At 44.2% G+C, this 21,860-nt stretch overlaps 1 protein-coding gene across 4 annotated transcripts in view; it reads left to right on the forward strand.

The window, feature by feature from the left end:
* Positions 1–706: 706 nt before the first annotated feature.
* The window catches only part of baiap3 (BAI1 associated protein 3), an 83,670-nt gene continuing 62,516 nt past the window's right edge, over positions 707–21,860 (forward strand). Inside the window, exons 1-3 of one of the 4 annotated variants that reach the window (XM_072676426.1) lie at positions 707–796; positions 890–997; positions 17,828–17,990. In XM_072676426.1, coding sequence (XP_072532527.1) covers positions 17,842–17,990 — 149 coding nt within the window. In that variant the 5' untranslated portion in view covers positions 707–796; positions 890–997; positions 17,828–17,841. The other 3 variants (XM_072676427.1, XM_072676428.1, XM_072676429.1) reach the window with 3 other exon arrangements.

Genomic DNA, 21,860 nt, shown 5'->3' on the forward strand with positions numbered 1-21,860 from the left:
GTGCCCTGACACAGACACAGACACAGAGACTATAATAAGACTCTGCAATCTTACAAGACTGTACTACCTTAGGAATCTTACAGACCATGGCCATAAGACTGCAGTCATTAGATATGGACTCTAAGACTGCAAGAAGACCACTGATCTAAGACTACACTCTTAAAAATACAGGTGCTTCAAATGGTTCTCTGAGCGAGGCCATAGAAGAACCCTATTTGGTTCTACAAAGAACCATGCTGGTACATATAGAGATGCATGAATGTGAGGAACCAAGTGATCAAGGTTCTTTCTGTTAGGACTTTCCTCAAGAACAAATTTAAGGGAGGATTCTGGTGCATGAGTCTTAAGGTTCCTTATGGAACTAAAAGTGGTTCTTCTATGTGGCACCTTTTTTTAGGAGCGTACAGAAGCTTAGAACCTGTAATAGCTGAAGTCTAAAGACTCTAAAGACCTCCACCAGCTGAGATATGCCTAAAAGACTGTAAGACCAACTCCTGGGTGCTCTACAGACTCGACTACGACTACAGACCTTCACCTGGGCATCCAGCAGCCCATAATTACACAACATGCCCAAAACACACAGTAGAGAGAAAACTAATGGCTAAAACATGTAATCACACACACACACACACAGACACACACACACACCTTGCGTCCCCACAGCAACAGCTCTCAGCCAGCAAAGTCCTGCTGCACTTCCCTTGACCATATATGGCACACAGCGCCGCGCAAGGAGGAGAGCAGCTCGGCTCGGGAAATAAAGCGCTTTCCTGTCATCGAATGAGGACAAATTAATGTGTGTGTGTGTGTGTGTGTGTGTGTGTGTGTGGTTTTTTTTCTCCCCCTCTCTCTCTACCTCTCTCTGAGTTGACCGTCTCCTGTCTTAAAGGGCTACCACCGAGCAGCTGCGCACATTTCCATGGAAGGAAAGTCTCAGGCGCGCAGACACGCAGCATCAGCAGCAGCAGCAGCACTGAGTGTATGAGGGAGTCCACAGGTGAGCAGATCTTTCTCTCAGCTCGGGCATCTCTTCAAACTTGTCTGGTTCTGGACAACACACATCCATTTGGGACGCAGCCAGTCCTCAGCTGAAGTTCCCATGCTGTCAGAGGCTTTGTTTTCTGTGCGTAAAGCTCGCTGAATGCCCGTGCGTTATGGTCTACTTTTACGCGTAATGGTCTGCTAAACAATCCCCCGTGTGGTTCTAGACTTCTGGTGGGCTGTAGTCCACCGTATTCCCACCAGGCAGTCGATGGTGAACGCTGAGAGTGTCATTCTTCAGCTCTGTTTGGTCTGTTAGTGTCGTCGTTGGTTCTTCACTGCATCACCTGTGGCTGTGTCTGAACAGATGTGCGCGGTGTTGTGCGCTGCGGTGTGAGGACTGTAAGAGCTGACTGAAGGCGAGGTAAGAGAGCTGGACTTTTCTGCTCGCCTTGAGGTGGTGGTGGTGTTGGTCACTCCTGCTGAGAGTATTTGGTGAGTTTGCCAGTGCTCGTGTTTTTATGCTGTGTAGAATGGCAAGACTGGGGGTGATCTGAGGGCAGTTGTGGCTGGTGATGTTGTTGTTGTTGTTGTTGTTGTTGTTGTGGTTGCTGGCATGACTGGATGCTCCGCCTGAAGATGCATGAATGTTCTGAGAGGTTTTTAAGCACTTTTATGATTAGAAAAGTGAAATATGTTGGATTAAACAAATATTTTAGGGGTAAAAATGACAAAATGACATAAAATATATGATATTAATGCAATATTTTGGATAATATAAGGACAACAACTAACTTCATGCTCTGTGCTGGTTAGTATGGGGTACTGGCGATACCCCTGATTCTCTCTAAAAAGGCTGGCGCTCCTACCCAACTCGTGTTACACAGGCAGGGGAATGTACACTATATGTCTAAATATTTGTGGACACCCATGCATTAGAAATGAGGCATCCAGCTACTTTTAAGTTTCACCCATTGCTGACACAGATGTGCAAATGCAAACACTCACAGTTTGTCTAGTCAGTTATGCCAGGCGTGGGCTAGAAGAGGGGTATAAAGCCCCCCAGCATTGAGCTGTGGAGCAGTGGAAGAACTGTGGATCTCTGGAATGACGGATGGTGCTGGGGAGTTGAGGATGAGGTGCCATCCTCAACCATCCAACATGATTACCATCCAACATACTGACCTAATGAATGCTTTTGTCGCAGAATGCAATCAAATCCTCACAGCAATGTTCTAGGAAAATCTAGTAGAAAGTCTTCTTCTCTGTGTCGCTTTGCCATCAGCAACCGGAGACTGAGAGAGCACAGACAATTGGCTGTGTTCTCTCTCTGGGTGGGTAGATGGCGCTCTCTCCCCTCATGGCACTTATAAGCGATGTTGGCCGGCACAGGCATCTGTTAGCTTCCCGTCGAGCATGTCGGTTCCTCGGCGAGTTAGAAAAAAGTCATCAGAGGAGACATAATGGTGATAGTTTCTTATCCTCCTAGTGTCGGGAGCTATGAACAGGTGGGTTCATTTTTCAGAAAAAACAATGTATATATAGGTGTCCAAATACTTTTGTCCATATAGTGTATTCATTTAATATTCCACAACAGTCATTTATTACATTTAAGGCATTTAGCAGACGCTCTTTTTCAGAGCGATTTACAAAAGTGCTTTGCTATTTACCAAAGAAAAACCTCAGCTAGTTTGAATAGACTAAAAATTCAAAGATAGAGTTTAGACTCTACTAAACACCAGTCAGTAAGGTGACCACTCTGCTATTCGCCCAAGTACTCTCAGAAGAGGAGGGTCTTCAGTCTGGGTTTGAGGACAGCGAGCGTTGGACCCAGGGGAAGTTCGTTTCACCACTTTGTGCAGGACAGAAAAAAGTCTGGACGCTCGTCTTCCGTGGATCTTAAAGGATGGCTGGTCGAGCCGAGCCGTACTTGAAGCTGGAAGGGCTCTTGGTGCAGATCGGCTTTTGACCATCGCCATCAAGTACAAATTTGGCCTACATAAGGTTTGTCTAAGCGATATACAGACAGTTACGACATTTGCAGCTTAAGCAGAAACTGCTGTCACCTTCCAGAGCGTGTGTGTCGCGTCCGGTGTGAAATAACAACCATTGCGGCCGGGTTGCAACGGGATTTAGGAGTGTAGCTCAAAGACTCTTACCCACTTCGCTACATCAACCGCTATAATTTCATTATGACTGAGTCGTTCAGTTTTCCTTAAGCACTGCCGATATCGCTGGCACGATACGCTCGAAAAGCATACTGAGTATCACAATACTGAAGCTGATTATGATATTGATCAAATATCGTTCTTACCTCTACTTTCGAGGCTCTGATTCCCAGCTGTACTGGAAGGCTCTGCATAGTTGTTTAAGGTTGAAAACAGTTAGGTTTCCAACCGTCAGATTCATGGTGTGTTTTTAAAGAGACCAATGCACTGTGTGACCAGCTCCTTTGTCTAAGATAACCCACACTGTACCTCCTTCAGAAATCCTTGTGGTCAGTATCTGGTATAAATTAACATTACCTGCCCATTAGATTTCCCTTTCGTTTCCTAAAATTAGAACCAGCTGCAGAACATCAGCTGCAGATGATCAGAACATGGCTAGACAGGATTCTGGAGGAGCCGGTCTTGTTTATTTTAGTTTCCATTTTTAATAATTTGTCAAAATTCCCCCCCTTTTCCCAATTTAGTACTGCCAATTAATTCACCCCTTCGAAGCCCCCCTCTAGCACTACCAGTGCTCCAGATTCAAGGAGGGTAAGAGCAGAATTGTTCACAGCACTTTTAATGATGGATCTCATTGTCCTCCTAAACTGAACTAATCCCAGATAGGAAAACATCTGGAGAATGTTAGCAGCTTCGTGAAAACCTGCAATTTACAGCCTTACGAGGCCTTGCTCATTCCCAGATTATATATATAAAAGGGCAAGTGTAGGCTATTGCCTTTGGCTGCTTAAGCCAGGACCAGAGGGCCTGTGTAGCCGATGTAAGCTGATGAAACCGGAGAAAAATACTTGAGCAAAATGGTGAAACTCACTAATGATGAACGTCTTCGATGCGTCTTTAGTTTGAGGGCATTTTGATTCAACTCTTTTGGAAAGGTGGCGTTGATGCGTGTGCGGGAGGGTGGGTTGCCAAGACAACAGCACATGTAAGAGATGACACTGAGATTGACAGGTACAAGCATGGGCGAAACATTGAGAAAAGCCAAATTCTGAGTGTCAGAACTTTTCTTCAGTCCGTGTGGAGAGATGGGCAGAAGGCCATTTCCCATGAGGGGCTGTTTCAGTGTAGACTTGCGGAAAAACCTCTCGGGGAACAGGGGAGCCTATTCCGAGCAGATCCAAGCGGCATCCGCAGGCCCTGGCAAAATAAAAGAGAGTGACTGACACGAGTGAAAGGCTTCCTGTCGGCTCCGACTGGATTGGTAAGTGTGTAAAGCTGTGCCGAACTGTCTCACCACCCCCGACTCTAAAGGCTCTGACTGACAGCTCCAATGTGTGCTTGGCTTAATAGGAGCTTCGGCAGGGAAGCTCAGCAAGATTCCTGCTTCAGGTAAAAGGCAGCGTTTGATTCCCCCCGCTTTTGCTCTGTGGTTCCTAGAGCGCAAACTACAAGAGCTTAAAGAAAAAGAGGAGCATGGTGAACCGTGTCACTTCTTTTGTTCGGCAGAATCTGCCGGGTTTTGATAGCAGAGATGAACTAAAGCAGCTCCAGCCATGCTGAGACCCGGTGCTGCGTTTTAGCTTGTAGGCATTGCATGTTCAGGAGACTAATGCACTGTTTGTTAGTGTCGCTGTAACGAGTCCTGCGAGTGCTTTTCAGAAGCAGTTTAAACTGATAAAAGGGATTTTACAGCAATTCAACATCCTGAAACACTGGCCTTCTGGAGACCAGCTCCTTTATCTAAGATAATCCACACTGTACCTCCTTCAGAAATCCTTGTGGTCAGTATCTGGTATGAATTAACATTACCTGCCCATTAGATTTCCCTTTCGTTTCCTAAAATTAGAACCAGCTGCGGAACATCGGCTGCAGATGATCAGAACATGGCTAGACAGGATTCTGGAGGAGCCGGTCTTTTTTATTTTAGTTTTCATTTTTAATAATTTGTCAAAATTTCCGCCCTTTTTCCAAATTTATTACTGCAAGTTAATCCACCACTTTGTAGCCCCCCTCTAGCACTAGCAATGCTCCAGACACTAGGAGGCTAAGGACCACCCCCACCAGTACGTGTGAAGCCAGGCAGCCCACGAGCTCAGAGGGGACCCACCGCCTTCCTTTGAGCGCGTGGGCTGCCTGGCTTCACACGTACTGGTGGGGGTGGTCCTTAGCCTCCTAGTGGTCCTTAGCCTCCTTAGCCTCCCAGCTGGGGACCCAACGTCTTCCTCTGAGCGCGTGGGCTGCCTGGTTTCATATGTACTGGAGGGGGTGGTCCTTAGCCTACTACTGGCCTTTAGCCTCCTTAGCCTCCCAGCTAGCCTCCTTAGCCTCCTAGTGGTCCTTAGCCTTCCAGCTGGGGACCCAACGCCTTCCTCTGAGCGCATGGGCTGCCTGGCCTTATATGTACTGGTGGGGGTGGTCCTGGTTCTACAGACGCCTGTGTCCTGGTCAACTTTGCTTTAGAGTGACGAGCCAATTTCTCGCAACTCGAACTCACTACTACCATAGTGGTAGCACACTGGACCGCTGAGACATTTGGGCCCACAGTACATTATTTATTTATGTATTCATTTATTTATCTAAATCATTTCTTCTCAGACTCCTCTGCATCCACACCATTCTTTCTGAAGGCCTCAGAGAGCTCTCTGGATCTGGCCATGGTGATCTTCTTTACCCCTCACTTCAACCACCAAAAGCAGACCAGACTAAATGTCTGAGGTTTAAATAAGACTCCAGACTCCTCCAGAATCCAGAAAATGACATTTCTATGAATTCCATTTTATAAATAATGATTAAAGACGTTTCTTCTAAAAAGGCCTTTAAATGTTTAAATGTGACATATGTTAGCTGTATCCATAAAATAAATATTTAAATGTATTAAATATCTTCTTTTTAATTCATAATTGTAAATGTAAGTCGAATCAAGCCAGCCTGACCTTCTCTTATCCTCACTCATTACAGCCTTGTTATCTCAACTATAAGAAGCACTAGGTTCTACAAACAACCCGAGTCCGCCTCAGCAAAGCCAGATAATATCAGTCACTAACTGTTCCATCTCCCACAGACGCTGTAGAGGCTGGAATTTCTCAGAAGCTTCAGGGAGAAAAAGCAAAGCCACTTGCTGCGGATGGGGCCACGGCAATCAATTACATATTGCTCTCAAAAGAGGCGAGCGGTGAAGGCCAGTCTGATCTGTTCTGTTACACGGCTAAAAGTGAAGGCACGTGCAGTGCCTACAGTGATAAAGTAGTCCTGAAAAGTAAAAACTTGACTTCCAGAGGTCGGTTTATGGTCTTTTTCATTTTTAGTGGCCTCCATCACTGGTCTCCTTCTGGCATGGTCACTCAGTATGTGAGGCCGGTGGCCTGCTCTAGGCAGATGTGCCAAATTCTGTCCATTTCCTAGAGCTTCCAGACAGGTGTCTACATACTACAATCACTTGAGACCTATATTGACCGCACTCTAACTGTGAGACTGCTAACACCAAGTGCCAGCTGGACCTTTCACAGTATATATTTTTAATAAATTGGCATTACTTTGTAGTTTCTTTATAAATTCTTGTCGAAAAAGCTCAATTACGTTGACCATGATTCAATTTATTAAAGCAATAAGTGGGGTAAACATTGAAGGGGGAGAATACTTGGTATAGGTACTGTACAGCTGCCCTTAGACACCATTCTCCCTATCCTTTCCCTCACGTTCAGACCGGCAGCCCTCGCTCTGTGGATCGATCTCCATCGCAAAGTGCCTGAGTGGTATCATGGTTGACGTTAGTGCCGATCACAGTCGCAGATTGTCCCTTTTGGAAATGGCCAGTCGAGTCTTAAGATGGCACAAATCCTCTGATGGCCCTTCGGAACTTTTATCACAGCCAGGGGGATTACGGGCCTTATCTGCTCATAGATCCTAATGATAAGTCCTGGGGTTCCCAGTGCACAGCCTCCCGCCTGCATGACTGATAGGCTCTCTGTGTTTTATAGCAAAATTTGCACTGGTCAATATATATATCAGGGTTTGCAGAGCAGAGCAGACCGCTCATCTTCTCTGAGAGCCACATGCAATTGATTTCCTAGGGCTACACAACACCGGCGGAGCTCTTGTGAAAGTGTAGCTTCTGCTTTCGTCAGTCTAGGCATCTTTGGCATCCTATAGAAAATACCTTCTCACATACACACCGATCAGCCATAACATTAAAACCACTTGCCTAATATTGTGGAGATTTCCAACCCACCCCATGCTGCCAAAACACCTCTGTGGACGCCACAAGACCTATCTCCTAGCAGCTGAACCTTCAGGTTCTGTATGTTGTGAGTGGAGCCTCCATTAGCATCGGCTAATGTTTGGATCAGGATGCAGCCGGATTTTGCTGTTTGGATGATGGTGCAAGTTCAGCTAAGTATTGCAGTAAAAGAAATGAGCGTGTATTAACAGTCCACTCACACAAGCCACTAAATATTGTCATACATCAACGTAGGGCTGGGCGATATGGTACAAATATAATATCACGATATTTAAAGACATTTTTCACAATATTTTTCACAATATATGTAATTACAGACTAAAAACATCGGTAGCCACAGATTCTTATAAACTACTATTCAGATCATCTCCTGTACTGAATACAGTGATTTCTACTCAACATCTGCTGCTCTTCATCTAATGAACCCTTCAGTCTAATTACACTGTTAGTAATGTTAGAAACCTGCAGCTGATCAGTGTTTATTACACTAACAGTCTCCTCCATATACTTAGTAAATCATATTATTATCACCATAACAAAATTCATCAAAATATGATGAAATATCGTCATATTGCCCAGTTCCAGGCCAATAGTGCCTATTGTACTGTGCTTGGCACAAAATTTGAAAGGATGTGACACAGTGACGTCCCGATACACAACATTTCCTGCTTAAGAGTACCTAAGAGCACCTGAAATACACAGATCAGCCATAATATTATTATCACCGGCCAAATATTGAGTAGGTCCCCCTTGTCCAGCTATAACAGATATGACCATTCAAGGCATGGAGACATCACAAGACCTCTGAAGGTGTGCTGTGGTCTCTGGTACCAAGACTAACGTTAGCAGTAGATTCTTTTGAGTCCTGTAAGTTGAGAGATGGGGCCTTTTTTGGGGGGTACTTTTAGTAAGAACTGACCACTATATACCTGGGGACACCCCACAAGCCCAGCCTGATGTTCTGGAGATGTTCTGATGTGACCCAGTCATCTAGAACATCACAGTTTGGTTCTTGTCAAAGTGTCTCAGATTCAACTTTAGTTTTTCATATCAATGCTGCCACACAGAAACCCTGAATCTTATTTTTTGCTGTTTTTAATTTTTTGACATTATGTGAATCTGGCAGTTGTTCTTTATACCGTGTCAGAATTTCATGGCAAATGGACCAATAGAAATGCTCTAATATTGCTCGGAATACAATCTTTTTACATTGACTTCCATTGAAAGTTAAGAAGGTTTTTTCCTTCTCCTGTAAATTTAATATTTTGGAGATTATGGAATTTGGAATTATATATATATATATATATATATATATATATATAAATATATAAAAAAATCATCCAGTGGAACTTTTTAATTGCCTGCTATGCTATCAACAACATAAACCTCTAAAATCACAACATTTTAATTAACTGATTTAATTGATTAATTGTAAGATGCTCGGCCATTTGAGTGTGAGCACATGAGTACTAAAGCTAAGGCCTTGTTTACAGATGAAAGATGATTCATGTGAGACCCTCAGAGAAGAAAGAGACATCTAGTAAACACTGTTCTTCCATACGTATTAAAATCGTGACATTGCGTGCCTGGCTCATTCCCTCCAACCTCAGATTTGCACACCAGTGTACATGTCTATTAAGCACCACTCAACTCCTTTGGGCATACAATGGACTCATCAGCAGACACACACTGTCTGTCTTTCACCGTGAGCGAAGGGTTTCAGCTCACCCATGGAAGCAATGTGACCTTATGAGAGCTTTTGTGTGGTCTGATTAAGATGCCGTGCTTTCAAGCACTGGTTTGATTGGGCGGCCTTTGCGAGGGGCTGTAAAATGAAAATGTTTACGTGTGCGATGTTCCATTATCGCCCGGACACATCGCTGCCCTGTTGGCTGTGTTTTTGTGCCACCGTTCGGCAGCTCGGAGCGAAGAGGCTACTTGACATTTTGGCAATTTTCCTAAATTCTAGAAGCACTGGTTTACAGTGACCCTCGCCGCTTGTTCTGACAGCCTTGAGACGGAGAGGGGAGATTTGTGATTGCCGCACAACAACAATCACAGGCCCTGCTGTCATAAATAATTGTGGGAAATGATGTGCCTGTTAAATTAGTCTGCGGAGAGCTGCACAAACACCGGCGATGCAGAGCCGGAAGGAGGGCTGGACAGAGAGTACATCACGGACATCTCCAGCAGGAACAGATGCTCCAAATACACTGTATGTCCAAATGTTTGTGCATTCAAATGTTTATTGAATGCACTTTAAGTTGCTGACAATATTGTGCAAATGCACACAAACACACACACACAGAGACACACACACATACAGCTTGTCTAGCCCCTGTAGAGAAGTACTGCTAATAGAATAGAACTGAATATGCAAGCCAAGACCCATGTAGCCATGTCCTCAGTACAAGGTAAAGGTTCAAAACCCAAACATTGCACATCCAATCCCAGAACCACTATAGAACCTTTCTTTCTAAACTTTAAAGATTTTAAAGAGTTAAAGATTAAAGAACAGCAGCATGAATTAAAGGTTTTACTAAATAATGAGTTTTCCTAGAACTGTATATGCAAGTCAAGAACCATATTAGAGCCTGATATGGCTAAAGATTAAGGAACTTCAGCACATGTCCAATCCAAGAACCTCTTTAGAACCTTTTTTTATGAAACTTTGAGAAGTGTTAAGTCTGAAAGGGTTAAAGATTAAAGAACAGCAGCATAAATTAAAGGTTCTACTAAATAATGAGTTTTCCTAGAGCCTAGAACCATGTAAGAACCGTTATTATTAAGACTTCGAGATGTTAGGTCTGCAAGGATTAACCTTTTCAGACGTAGCATCTCAGAGTTTAGAAAGAAAGGTTCTATAGTGGTTCTGGGATTGGATGTGCAATTCATGGGTTTTGAACCTTTACCTTGTACTGATGTTACTTTATTTTTAACAATTTCAGACTTAACACCCCACAGTCTTAAAAAATAAACAAAGGCTTGTATGTTATTATTATTCCATTATTCCTTTATAATAAGGGTTCTTACATGGTTCTAGGCTTGCATATACAATTCTAGGAAAACTCGTTATTTAGTAGAACCTTTAATTTATGCTGCTGTTCTTTAATCTTTTAAGATAAGAGGATAATGGGTTTTCCTAGAACTATACATGCAAGCCAAGAACCATGTAGCCATGTAAGAGCCTTTATTTATTTTTTAAGACTGTGAGGCGTTAAGTCTGAAATGGCTTAAGATTAAGGAACTTCAGCACATCTCCAATCCAAGAACCACTTTAGAACCTTTATTTATGAAACTTTAAGATGTTAAATCTGATAGAGTTAAAGATTAAAGAACAGCAGCATAAACTAAAGGTTCTACTAAATTACACGCACATTATTCATTTTTTAAGACAGTGAGGTTAAAGATTAGGGACCTCAGAACCAGGTAGAGGTTCAAAACCCATGAATTGCTCATCCAATCCCAGAACAACTATAGAACTCTGAGATGTTACGTCTGATAGAGTTAAAGATTAAAGAACAGCAGCATGAATTAAAGATTCTACTAAATAGTGAGTTTTCCTAGAACTGTATATGCAAGTCAAGAACCATATTAGAGCCTGATATTATTATTAGGGTTAAAGCTTAAAGAACAGCAGCATAAAATAAATAATAAGTTTCCTAGAAGTTTATATTCAAGGCTAGAACCATGTAGCCATGTAAGAGCCTTTATTTATTTTCTGACTGTGAAGTCTGATATGGCTAAATATTAAGGAACTTCAGCTCACATCCAATCCCAGAACCACTACAGAACCTTTCTTTCTTTCAGTAGCATAAACTAAAGGTTCTACTTAATTACACATTTTCCTAGAACTGTATATGCAAGCCAAGAACCATGTAGCTATGTAAGAGCCTTTATTCATTTTTTAAGACCGTGAGGGACCTCAGAACCAGGTAGAGGTTCAAAACCCATGAATTGCACATTTACATTTAGCTGATGCTCTTATCCAGAGTGACTTACAAGGTTACTCGTATTATAGATGTGGGCCAGTGTAGTGTTAGGAGTCTTGCCCAAGAACTCTTATAAGTGTAGCGCAGCACCCACAGTCACCCAGACTGGGAATTGAACCCTCCATCTCCCATATGGTGTAATAGCTCACTGGCAGACAGTGGTGTTATCTGTTGCGCCACACCAACCACATCCACTCCCAGAACCACTACATAACCTTTCTTTCTAAACTCTGAGACGTTAAGTCTGATAGAGTTAAGGATTAAAGAACAGCAACAAAAACTGAAGGTTTAAGCCAAGAACCATGTAAGAACCTTTATCAGCACGACTCTGAGACGTTAAGTCTGAAAGGGTTAAAGATTAAAGAACAGCAGCATAAATGAAAGGTTCTACTAAATAACGAGTTTTCCCAGAACTGTATATGCAAGCCAAGAACCATGTAAGAACCGTTATTATTAAGACTTCGAGGTCTGAAAGGGTAACATTCAATGGTCAGTGTAAAAGTCAGTGTAAAAAGGACTATTGGTCCATTCATCGTATCATTCGGACACAATATAAAGAAAAACTGGAAAACTGCCAAAACTGGAAAACTGCAAAATTGGAGATACAAGGCTTTTGTACAACAGTGCCAAAATACAGTAAGCATTTTGTAGGAACTGCATTGATGGAGTGTACCGGTCAGGCAGCACGCTGGTTCTTTGGGCTGCGTGTTGACACCTTCTTCAAAGACGAATGGCGAATCGGAAAGACTCATTGCTCTAAAAGGTCTTCCTCCCTTGGATGTCAAATCATGTCAGGAAGAATTTGCTTCAGTCCGTGAGAACACACACACACACACACACACACACACACGCAAGGCTGTTGAAAAATGCACCGCCAATTCCAGTGTGTCAGCCCAATGAGGGCATTATGCAGGAGCCTTGCCTGATTTCATCTGACAGAGACCAGTAGGTTAATCCAGCTGGTGAATGAAAAAAGATGGCAGTGGGATGAGGTTTCCAATAAGATGGATCGCTCCAATTCCGCCGATCCGCGTCACGTTTCAATTTTAAAGACGTGACAGAAGCTTTAGAAGAATAGGGTCGGGTAGAAGGTGGCCTCTCTGTCGCGGGGGCTTTCTTATAAAGGGTCTTTCAATGTTGTTCGTTCTTCTGCTGGTTCTGCTGGAGGACACAGGAGAGGCCGTGAGAATTCCACTCGAGATCCAGTGGTAAAGCTTGTCTGCTTAACCAGCTCTGAAACACTGATATAATAGTGGCAAGGCTGTTCTTTGTGCAGCCTTTATGGAATCCTATGTACCTGCGTCCATGGCCGTTACCATAGAGACCCCTCCATGCCTCACAGACGAGGCTGGGGCTGCCGGGCTGTCTCTCACAGGAGCCACTCTGTTGAGCAACACTGCCGTTCACATGCCCAGGAGTGTGTATGTGCGTGTATACGTGGAGGGGGGGGGGTGCGGGAGTGTTGACGGCAGTGTTGACGGCAGTGTTCATGCTGTTGGTTTGTGCCAACGCTCCCTTGGCAGCTGGTGCCATGTGTCGGGTGGCACGGTGGTTTTCACGAAGGCTGACGGCTGAGACGGAGTGACACCAGGTGCGGACAGAGCGTGCTTTATAGAAACTGGCTTTGCCTCAGAGGCAGCTGCCTCTGCTTGCCACCCCTCTGCTAATTGCCACTGGTAACAGCCAGGAGTGCGGGAATTCATGCGGCAGGTAGCCACGGCTCCCATGTGCCTCATTTCAAGCCACAGGCAGATCTAGATCTGGGGGATGGGAGCTATTAGCCGGGGGGAAAAAGACTGCTCGGCCTATTTGGGGGAGCCTGACCTTTCTCAATGCAAGTCCTATTAAATGAGCGCTGGGTGCAAACACGACCCGTCTCAGCAGGTCTCATTGGGGTAATGCTGTGAGAAAGGACAGACAGATAGATGTTGAAGTCCTCTGCTCAGCTGATGTGATGTGAGGCTTCAGCGGACAGTTAGTTCTCTAATTGATGAATCTGTTGACGTTATTTGATTAGTCGACTAATCGAACCTTCTGGGTGGCTTCTGCCACTCCGTCTCAATTTGGCCGTGGAACGAGGCTGCTGTTATTGAAAGTAATTCGTCGCTGTTAATTAGAAGGTTAGTATTGTTAACTATAGCTGATCCCAAAGTGAATGTTATCCTTAAACACCCAGAAAATAGTAAATCAGTGTATTTTACACCTAACCCCGATCAGCCGTAACATTAAAAACACTCCCCAGTAAAGAGAGCAGCAGTGATACAGCAGAAGAGAGCAGCAGTGATACACTTGGTCTGCAGTGTCTCCTGTCTGTCAAGGGGTGAATATATAAGGCAGCAATTGAACAGCCAGTTCTTGAAGGTGATATTGGTGTTAGAAGCAGAAACAAAGGTCTAAGTGGAAGAATCTGAGACACTTTGACAAGAACGAAGAAGAACCGAACTGTGATGTTCTAGACAATGACTGGGTCAGAACACCTCCAAAACATCAGGCATCAGGTCTTGTGCAGTTTTCCTGGTATGCAGTGGTTAAGGGTCATGGGCGCCCAAGGCTCACTGATGCTCATGGAGGCCTCACCTCAGCTCACAACTTACAGATTACAGGTCTTAGTGCCAGATACCACTCTCAGATACCACTCTACCAGTTTGTGCTGGTGGCAAGAGCTAGACGACGTTGGGCAGGTGGTTTTAATGTTATGTAAATATATCATTTTGGTTGTGTTTGGTGGTGAATTGCAGCTCCTTTCTCCAGTAGTTATCAGTTTTTCAATGTGGTGAATTGTGTAGAAACACCTCTTGGTGACTTTACTGTATTCAAATGTTCAAATGTAGCCTACAGACCTCTCGTCTAGTCTAGAGGTCTTCAAATCTGGACCTTGTATCCACTTCCAGTTCTAGATGTTGTTGTGTATGATTGGATGAAAGCATTGTACTACTTGACCAATCAGTCATATCTCAACAGTACAGTTAATTACCAGTGATTATACAGTCCAAGAGCAGATATTGGATGGAGTACCACCATCATTCTAGAGAACACAGTTCTTACCACCCCTGTCATTAGGCATGGTGCCATTGAGAACATGTTTCTCTTCTCCAGAGAGTCCTATTTGATTGGCAATACTTCTTTTCAGGGGCTAGACAAGATGTGTGTGTGAATTTGGACATCTGTGTCAGCAGTGGGTGCCAATTAAAGTTAAAGCTGAATGCATTAATTGGCAAGGGTGTCCACAAACATTTGGACATGTAGCGCAGGATGGGCTGCAATAGAAGTAGACCAACACTGCAGATTTCTGTTGAGGAATACCGGTTCATACTGGTCAGTCATCGCTTGAGTACTGCTGCTGACCACGATGATGGGCCATGTCACGAAGCAGAAGCCATCTCAGATCGGTTTAATGAACATGACAAGGAGTTCAGTGGTCTTCAGTGTTCTTGAGTGGTCTTCACAACCACCAGATCTGAACTCCTTAGAGCACCTTTGGGACCTGCAGGAATTGTGGGACTCAATCAGGTCACGATATTGTGGAATCCATGCCATGAAGAGCTGCCAAAGGCCCTGCCCAGCATGTTCCTAATAAATTGGTCAGATATTGTATTGTAAGTCAAACATTACCAAGCATTTTCACATTGCCTTGTCCTGGAGTACCCCAGGCCTGCAGCATGTAGAACACACCTCCAACCCAGGGCCTAGAGATCATGGCTGAATCACACTGCTCTGCTGCTCTACTGCTTGCCTCCCTTGAGTCAAGTTTCAGTCTTTTTTATAGGATAGGATAGCTGGCCTATAGTAAAAAAACACTGAAGTGGACGGGAAAATCAGCCCTGGCATCAATGGTGACGTTTCTGAGATTTACTCAGAATGAGCGAATTAAAGACGCCATCTCCTCCAGTCTGCCGTGAGGAGCGTTATAACATGCCATGGCCGTCCGGAAGCTCCGTCAACCCGAAGGAGAATTGATTGCTGTAACATCCTGGTCCTGATTAGATTTACAGGGTTTAAATTATAGGGCCAAAATAACTCATTGCCTTGCCGTCTACTGTGGATTAGCCCAGCTTACTAATGAAGAACAGCAATTATGAAACGTCATAAAATGACTGTGAGTAACAGCAGCGTTCCCGGTCTGAAAACACTTCTTCTGGTTGTGTAAAAGCCTCGCTGCCATTCCTTATTGTGGTTTAAAAGACCTGTCAGTCTGGGGTTCTGTAGAATAGACTCCAAACAGACTGAGTGCAGAGCTGCAGAGCTGCAGAGCTGCAGAGCTTTGTGCTAGCTGGGACAAAATAAAAGAACAGATAAATGTTTCTCCTCTCCCTGTTACGTCTTCAGTCTTCATATAGAGGAGGAAGCACGAGTAGGCTTTGGAGCTCCTCCTCTTAGCATTTAGGGTTTTGACAAAGGAGAACGCTAGCTGTCACTTTTCTGAAAGGAGTGTTTGTGTGTCTATTTGAAACGTCTCGATCAATCAAAACCCTCCCCGTCAGAGTTTAGTCATCCCCTCCCTTCTGCCACTTCTTTCCACATTTCCTGTCTGTTACATTCCTGTCTTGCGGTCTTTCTTCACGGCCTAGAGGAGGCAGTGCTCTAATGCTAATAGATTAATAGAAAAAACAAATGTTTTAGTTTAAGTATTTGGACACCTGCTCATTCAAACTTCTAAAATCAAGATGAATTAAATAGAGTTGATCCTGCTTTTGTTGTAGTGACTGTCTCTAGGGATGAAGAAGGCTTTCAGATAGATTTTGGAGGAGGAGCATTGCTGTGAGGATACGATTGCATTCATGGACAAGAGCGTTTAGGAGGTCAAGATGTTGGATGGATGATCATTACCCCACCTCATCATCCCCAACTTCCCAACTCATCCCAGATGTACTGGATGGAGCTCCACCGTCCATCATGCCAGATAGTTCCACTGCTCCAATGTATAAAGCCCCCCAGCATTGAGCTCTGGAGCAGGAACTACCCTGGAACTATCTGGAATGATGGAGCTCCACCGTCCATCATTCCAGATAGTTCCAGATTCTAGATGAGAGAAGACAATGGAGGAGTTGGGGAGGGAGGAACCAAGACCAGGAAGATTACTTAAAAAGTGGATCAAGTAGGTCCTGTAGAGAAGGTCTGCCAATAGAATAGACAGAACATGAACCTATTGACGCCATGCTGCCTAATGCCAGGCGTGGGCTATAGAGGGGTATAAAGCCCCCCAGCATTGAGCTGTGGAGCAGTGGAACTGGAACTGGTGGAGCTCCATCATTCCAGATAGTTCCACTGCTCCACAGCTCAATGCTGAAGGGTATTCAGATCTGGTAGGACTGGGATGACACATCTCTAAAGAAGTGAGATGTGTGAGATGGAGCATCATCATGCTGGAAGAAGCCGTTAGAAGATGGTGAACTGTGGTCATGAAGGGATGCACATGGTCAGCAACAACACTCGGCTAGTCTGTGGCCTTCAAGCCGCGATTCATTAGTATTAACAGCCCGAAGTGAGCCAAGAAAGCATTGCCCACACCGTTATACCACCACCTCCACCTGCCTGGACTGTTCACACAAGGAAGGTTGGGTCCATGCTTAAGATTCCTGCAGTTGGTGCCAAATTCTGACCCTTAGCAGAAATCGTCATTCGGCAGACCAGGCTTGAACTGTCCAGTGTTGGTGAGCCTGAGCGGCAGCTTTCTGGTCTTGGCAGGCAGAAGTGGAACCCGACGTGGTCGTCTCCTGGTGGTGCTCATCCTCCTCAAGGTTGAGGTGGTGGTGTTCATTCCGGGGTGCTTTTCTGCTCTCCATGATTGTACAGAGTGGTTATCTGAGCTACTGTAGCCTTTCTGTCAGCTCCAACCAGTCTATCCATTCTCTTTCATCTGCAAGACGTTTCTGTCTGGAGAACTGCTGCTGAGACAATCACCATGGCAACATTTTCACATGATGCTAAATGATGGGGTATGAACTTTAACTACTTGCTAGGTACATCAGCCTTTTAGCTCCAGTGCTAACCCCCCAAAAAGGAAGGACTGATTGAGGGATAATTATGTAAATTGGACTTTGCTGAACTCTCCCACACTCTTCTCTCGTTCTGAACTGTCCCATGGTTGGTAAGCCAAGTCTGAGAGCATCGTGAACGTTGTGCGTAATTGCTGACTTTCCATATCACACCACTGACCACTCAGTGTGGACAAATGTGCCTGGCACACACACGTCAATTAACACTGGACAGGCGCCGCGTGAGCTCGGGGCAGAGCGCGTGCGGAAGGGAGGCCGTCATTACAGTAATTACTCATTACACTTTTTGTGCTCCCAGCCAAAGGTTGTCCAGCGAGGTGGACATCAGGTTAATTGTTTTTGTTTTCCCTCCAGTTTTGGTGGTGAGGGGATTAAATGCACCTGAATGAGAAAGTGTCACGTGTGCCATCAGCCGGCACGTGCACCGCTAACACGGCACTGTCTCTGCTGCAGGTGGTGAATGAGCAATGTCGACGCTGCTGGAGCTGAAGAGCAGTGTGCTGAGGCAGGTGCAGAGGAGCCAGTCTCTGAGGAGCAGGAGGGAGCCTCCCCCTGCTGCTGCCGCCACTGCCGGCCCACCAACACCCACCAGGGCCCCTGACAGAGTCGTGCTGGGGTGAGTCCACATCACACACTGATAGAGACAACCAGCATACACCACTGTTTATGTCTTTGGAATCAATTATCATATTAATAACGATCGTAGCCTTTAGTGATTAGTCACACACGCTGATCAGCCATAATATTAGAACCACTGACAGGTGAAGTGAATAACATTGATTATCTGCTTTATAATATCACTGTAGATATATTAGACAGCAAATGAAAGGATCTTACATCCTGACCTCTCTAAAGCTCTTGTGGCTGAGTGCAATCAAATTCTCACTGCAGTGGAATCTAGAATCCAGAATCTAGTAGAAAGCCTTCCCTTGACAGTAGAGACAGGATCAACTCTTTTTAATACCCTTGATTTCAGAAGAAAGAATGAATGAACAGGTGTCCCAATACTTTTGTCCACGTAGTGAACATGCAGTCTACATGCACCTATGCAATGGAGACAGTCGGTTCTTGGAGGTAATGTGTTAAGAACCGGAAAAGTGGGCATGTGTGAGAATCTGAGACACTTTGACAAGAACCCAACTGGGCTGTTCTAGACGTCTGGGTCAGAACATCTCCAAAACATCAGGCAGGTCATGTGGGGTATGCCGTGGTTGGTAAGCCGTGGTCCGTGGTACCTACCAAAAGTGCTCCAAGGAAGGACAACTGGTGAATAGCGTCTCTGATAACGTTTCAGATACCACATCAGGACATCTTCAGAGGTCCTGTAGAATCCATGACATGAGATGCATAGAAGATGCATGGAAGCCCAGCAATAACCTTCTCAAACCGTCCTCCAGGACACCAAGACGGTCCAGATTATTGCTTCACCTAGAGTCCAATACATGTATTTCCAAATGTTTGTGGACACACATATACAGCTTGTCTGGTCCCTGTAGAGCAGAAGTACTGCCAATAGTATAGAACCTATCAGCACCATGCTGCCTAATGCCAGTAGTGAGCTATAGAGGTGTATAAAGCCCCCCAGCATTGAAGAGCTGTGGAGCAGTGGAAAAACTCTGTTCTCTAGAATGATGGATGGTGGAGCTCCATCCAGTACGTTTGGGATGAGTTGGGCAGTTCTAGGGATATTGAGGTGTGGGGTGGTGACGCTAACGCTCCTCCAAAAGCCTTTTCTTCACTGGACGAGATGAGCTCCAACAATAATAGAACAGGTGTCCCAATATTTTTGTCAATGAAGTGATGGCCAGCCTATGGAGACCCCCCCCTCAATTCCCCAGAACTCTGTTGTTGCTGGTGGTCATTGTTTGTATTGATGTATTTACTTCCCCCAAAACTATCAAAACAGATGGCAGGATGAGAGTCGGCGAGCAGGCTGTGGTGAGTCACGTCGCTCGCGGACGCCCACCATGGCTGCACTGTGTTCATGCTTTGGAAAGTGACTCAATCTCGACATCTTGCTCTCCCACATTTCAAATGAACTGCCGTTTCGAATAGCGCTCAGAGAGAGACGGCCCTTTGTACGGATTAAGAGACAATTACCTTTGCAGCTCATTAAGAGGGAAGTAGGTTGAGAGAGCGAGCGGAATGGGATCTTTCATTCACGTCTAATCTTCAGATCATTTCACCTCGGCTGGAAAGCAGTGTGGCCCGTGCTGCCTCATCACAAGCACTCGCGCCTCGGCTGATCTGTTGTAAAGAAATGTGTTCCCGGGAGCCCCAGGAGACCGTGGTAATTTCAGGGTCTGTAAATATGGCCGCCGGCCGTAACGCGCTCCACAGTGGCTTTGGAGACTCTTGCTGAAAAATTGGGCCAGTTTCAGACATTTCATCTAATCTAGCGTCGTCCCAGCGGTGCTGTAACCGCATCATACTTAACACCTTGCCAGAGACTGGATGCTAATGCACACTTTAACTCTTCCCACCAGAGAAGTTAAGGCAGGTCCATGTTGGCATGGTAAAAGGTACCTATTTCCCACCAGACATAGTACATGTCCAAATGTTTGTGGACACCCACAAACTAATGAATGCATCCAGCTACTTTAAGATGCACCCATTGCTGCTGACACAGTCCTCCAAATGCACACATATACACACAGCTTGTCTGGTCCCTGTAGAGAAGCACTGCCAATAGAATAGGACTCTCTGGAGGAGATAATAGACATAAGCCAATCAGCACCATGCTGCCTAATAATGCCAGGCGTGGGCTATAGAGAGGGGTTATAAAGCCCCCCAGCATTGAGGAGCTGTGGAGCAATGGAAGAAGAACTGTGTTCTCTGCTCCGTTCAGTACTTTTGGGATGACTACATTTCAGAGAGCATTGCTGTGAGGTTTAGATTGCATTCAGCCACAGTCTTAAATTTGATTGGAAGTCAATGTATTATATTATTATTATATTATTAACTCTTTTTGGAGCATTTATTAGAACCAATAACACTATTGTACTGTCATTAGAAATATTATTAGCCGCTGAAATGACACTTTAGATTTTTACACCTCACTTTCATAACTACATAATGCTTAGATTTGTGGGCAGATGCCCAAATATGTCATTTTCATATAAAAAAGTGCTGAATTTGCTACATAAAACTTTATAGTGACAATAATAATAACAAATGTGACAATAATAATAATAATAATAATAATAATAGTGATAATACTAATAATAATAATAACAAATGTGACAATAATACTACTACTACTACTAATAATAATAATAGTGATATACTAATAATAATAATAACAAATGTGACAATAACAACAACAACAACAACAACAACAACAATAATAATAATAATAACAATAGTGATAATACTACTAATAATAACAACAATAGTGACATTAATAATAACAATAACAAAAACAATAATGGCAATAATAATAATTATTGACAGTATTAAGAACAACTACCAGATTTACATTATGCAAAAAAAGTTATAGTGCATTTGTGCAGGTCTATGCAATTGGACAGGGGGTAGAAAGGGGGTAAAACTGACAAATTGGAAACTAAATCAACTTGGTTTACCATTACAAATAAATGTATAATTTTGAAGGTGTCCAAAAGGTGTCCAACAAAAAGACAACTTTACAAGAGAAGGAAAAAACCTTCAGAGCCTTCAATGGAAGTCAATGTAAAAAAAAATATTCCAAGTCATTTTAGAGCATTTCTATTAGTCCATTCTTCGTAAACTTCAGGCAAGATGTAAAGAACAACTATCAGATATGCACCATGTCAAAAAGTAAAAAATGACCAGCATGAAGATACAAGGTTCTTGCAGGACAGCAGTGATATCTATGACAGAGGGAGTTTTCTAAGCATGCAAACCCAGAATGGAGATGTCAGGGTTATATGTACCAGATTGAAAGCTCAGGCCGTTTCTCAGTGCCAAATGTGTGAGAAGTGTGCGCGAGCTGTCGTTTCCTAACTAGCCTAAATCCGAATCTGGGTGCTTGGACAGGAGCTGATTCCGTCAGACAGGCACAGTTGGCTGGGTACGCACAGGTGTGGTGTGTGTGTGTGTGTGTGTGTGTGTGTGTGTGTGTGTGTGTGTGCGCGAGTGTGTTTTCTCATGCACCGTCTCAGTCTCCCTTGTTTTGATTCCTTTTCAGACACGCCTGATGTCAATGCCAAAAGTAACGGGAACATAAACCTTGAGGTTTCTATAGCAACCAAAACATGTCTGTTTTCCCAGCTGCTCTTAAAAGATGAGCGTTTGTGTTTTGTGGTTGATGAGTGCGTGTCATCCATCTACCAGGAGGGGGAAGGCAGAGCTACATGCAGCGCTGAAGAGAAATAATTGTTTTGGGCCTGATTTGAGGTCCTTTCATTCACTCTGGCTCTGTGCTCCAAATACATGGCAGGTACCTGCTGTAGACGTCTGTTCCTGTCTGGGAGTTTGCCATCACGACTTCTTTTCTCTGGTGCTG

The sequence above is a fragment of the Salminus brasiliensis genome, chromosome 3, assembly GCF_030463535.1.
Source record: "Salminus brasiliensis chromosome 3, fSalBra1.hap2, whole genome shotgun sequence".
Taxonomy (NCBI): Eukaryota; Metazoa; Chordata; class Actinopteri; order Characiformes; family Bryconidae; genus Salminus; species Salminus brasiliensis.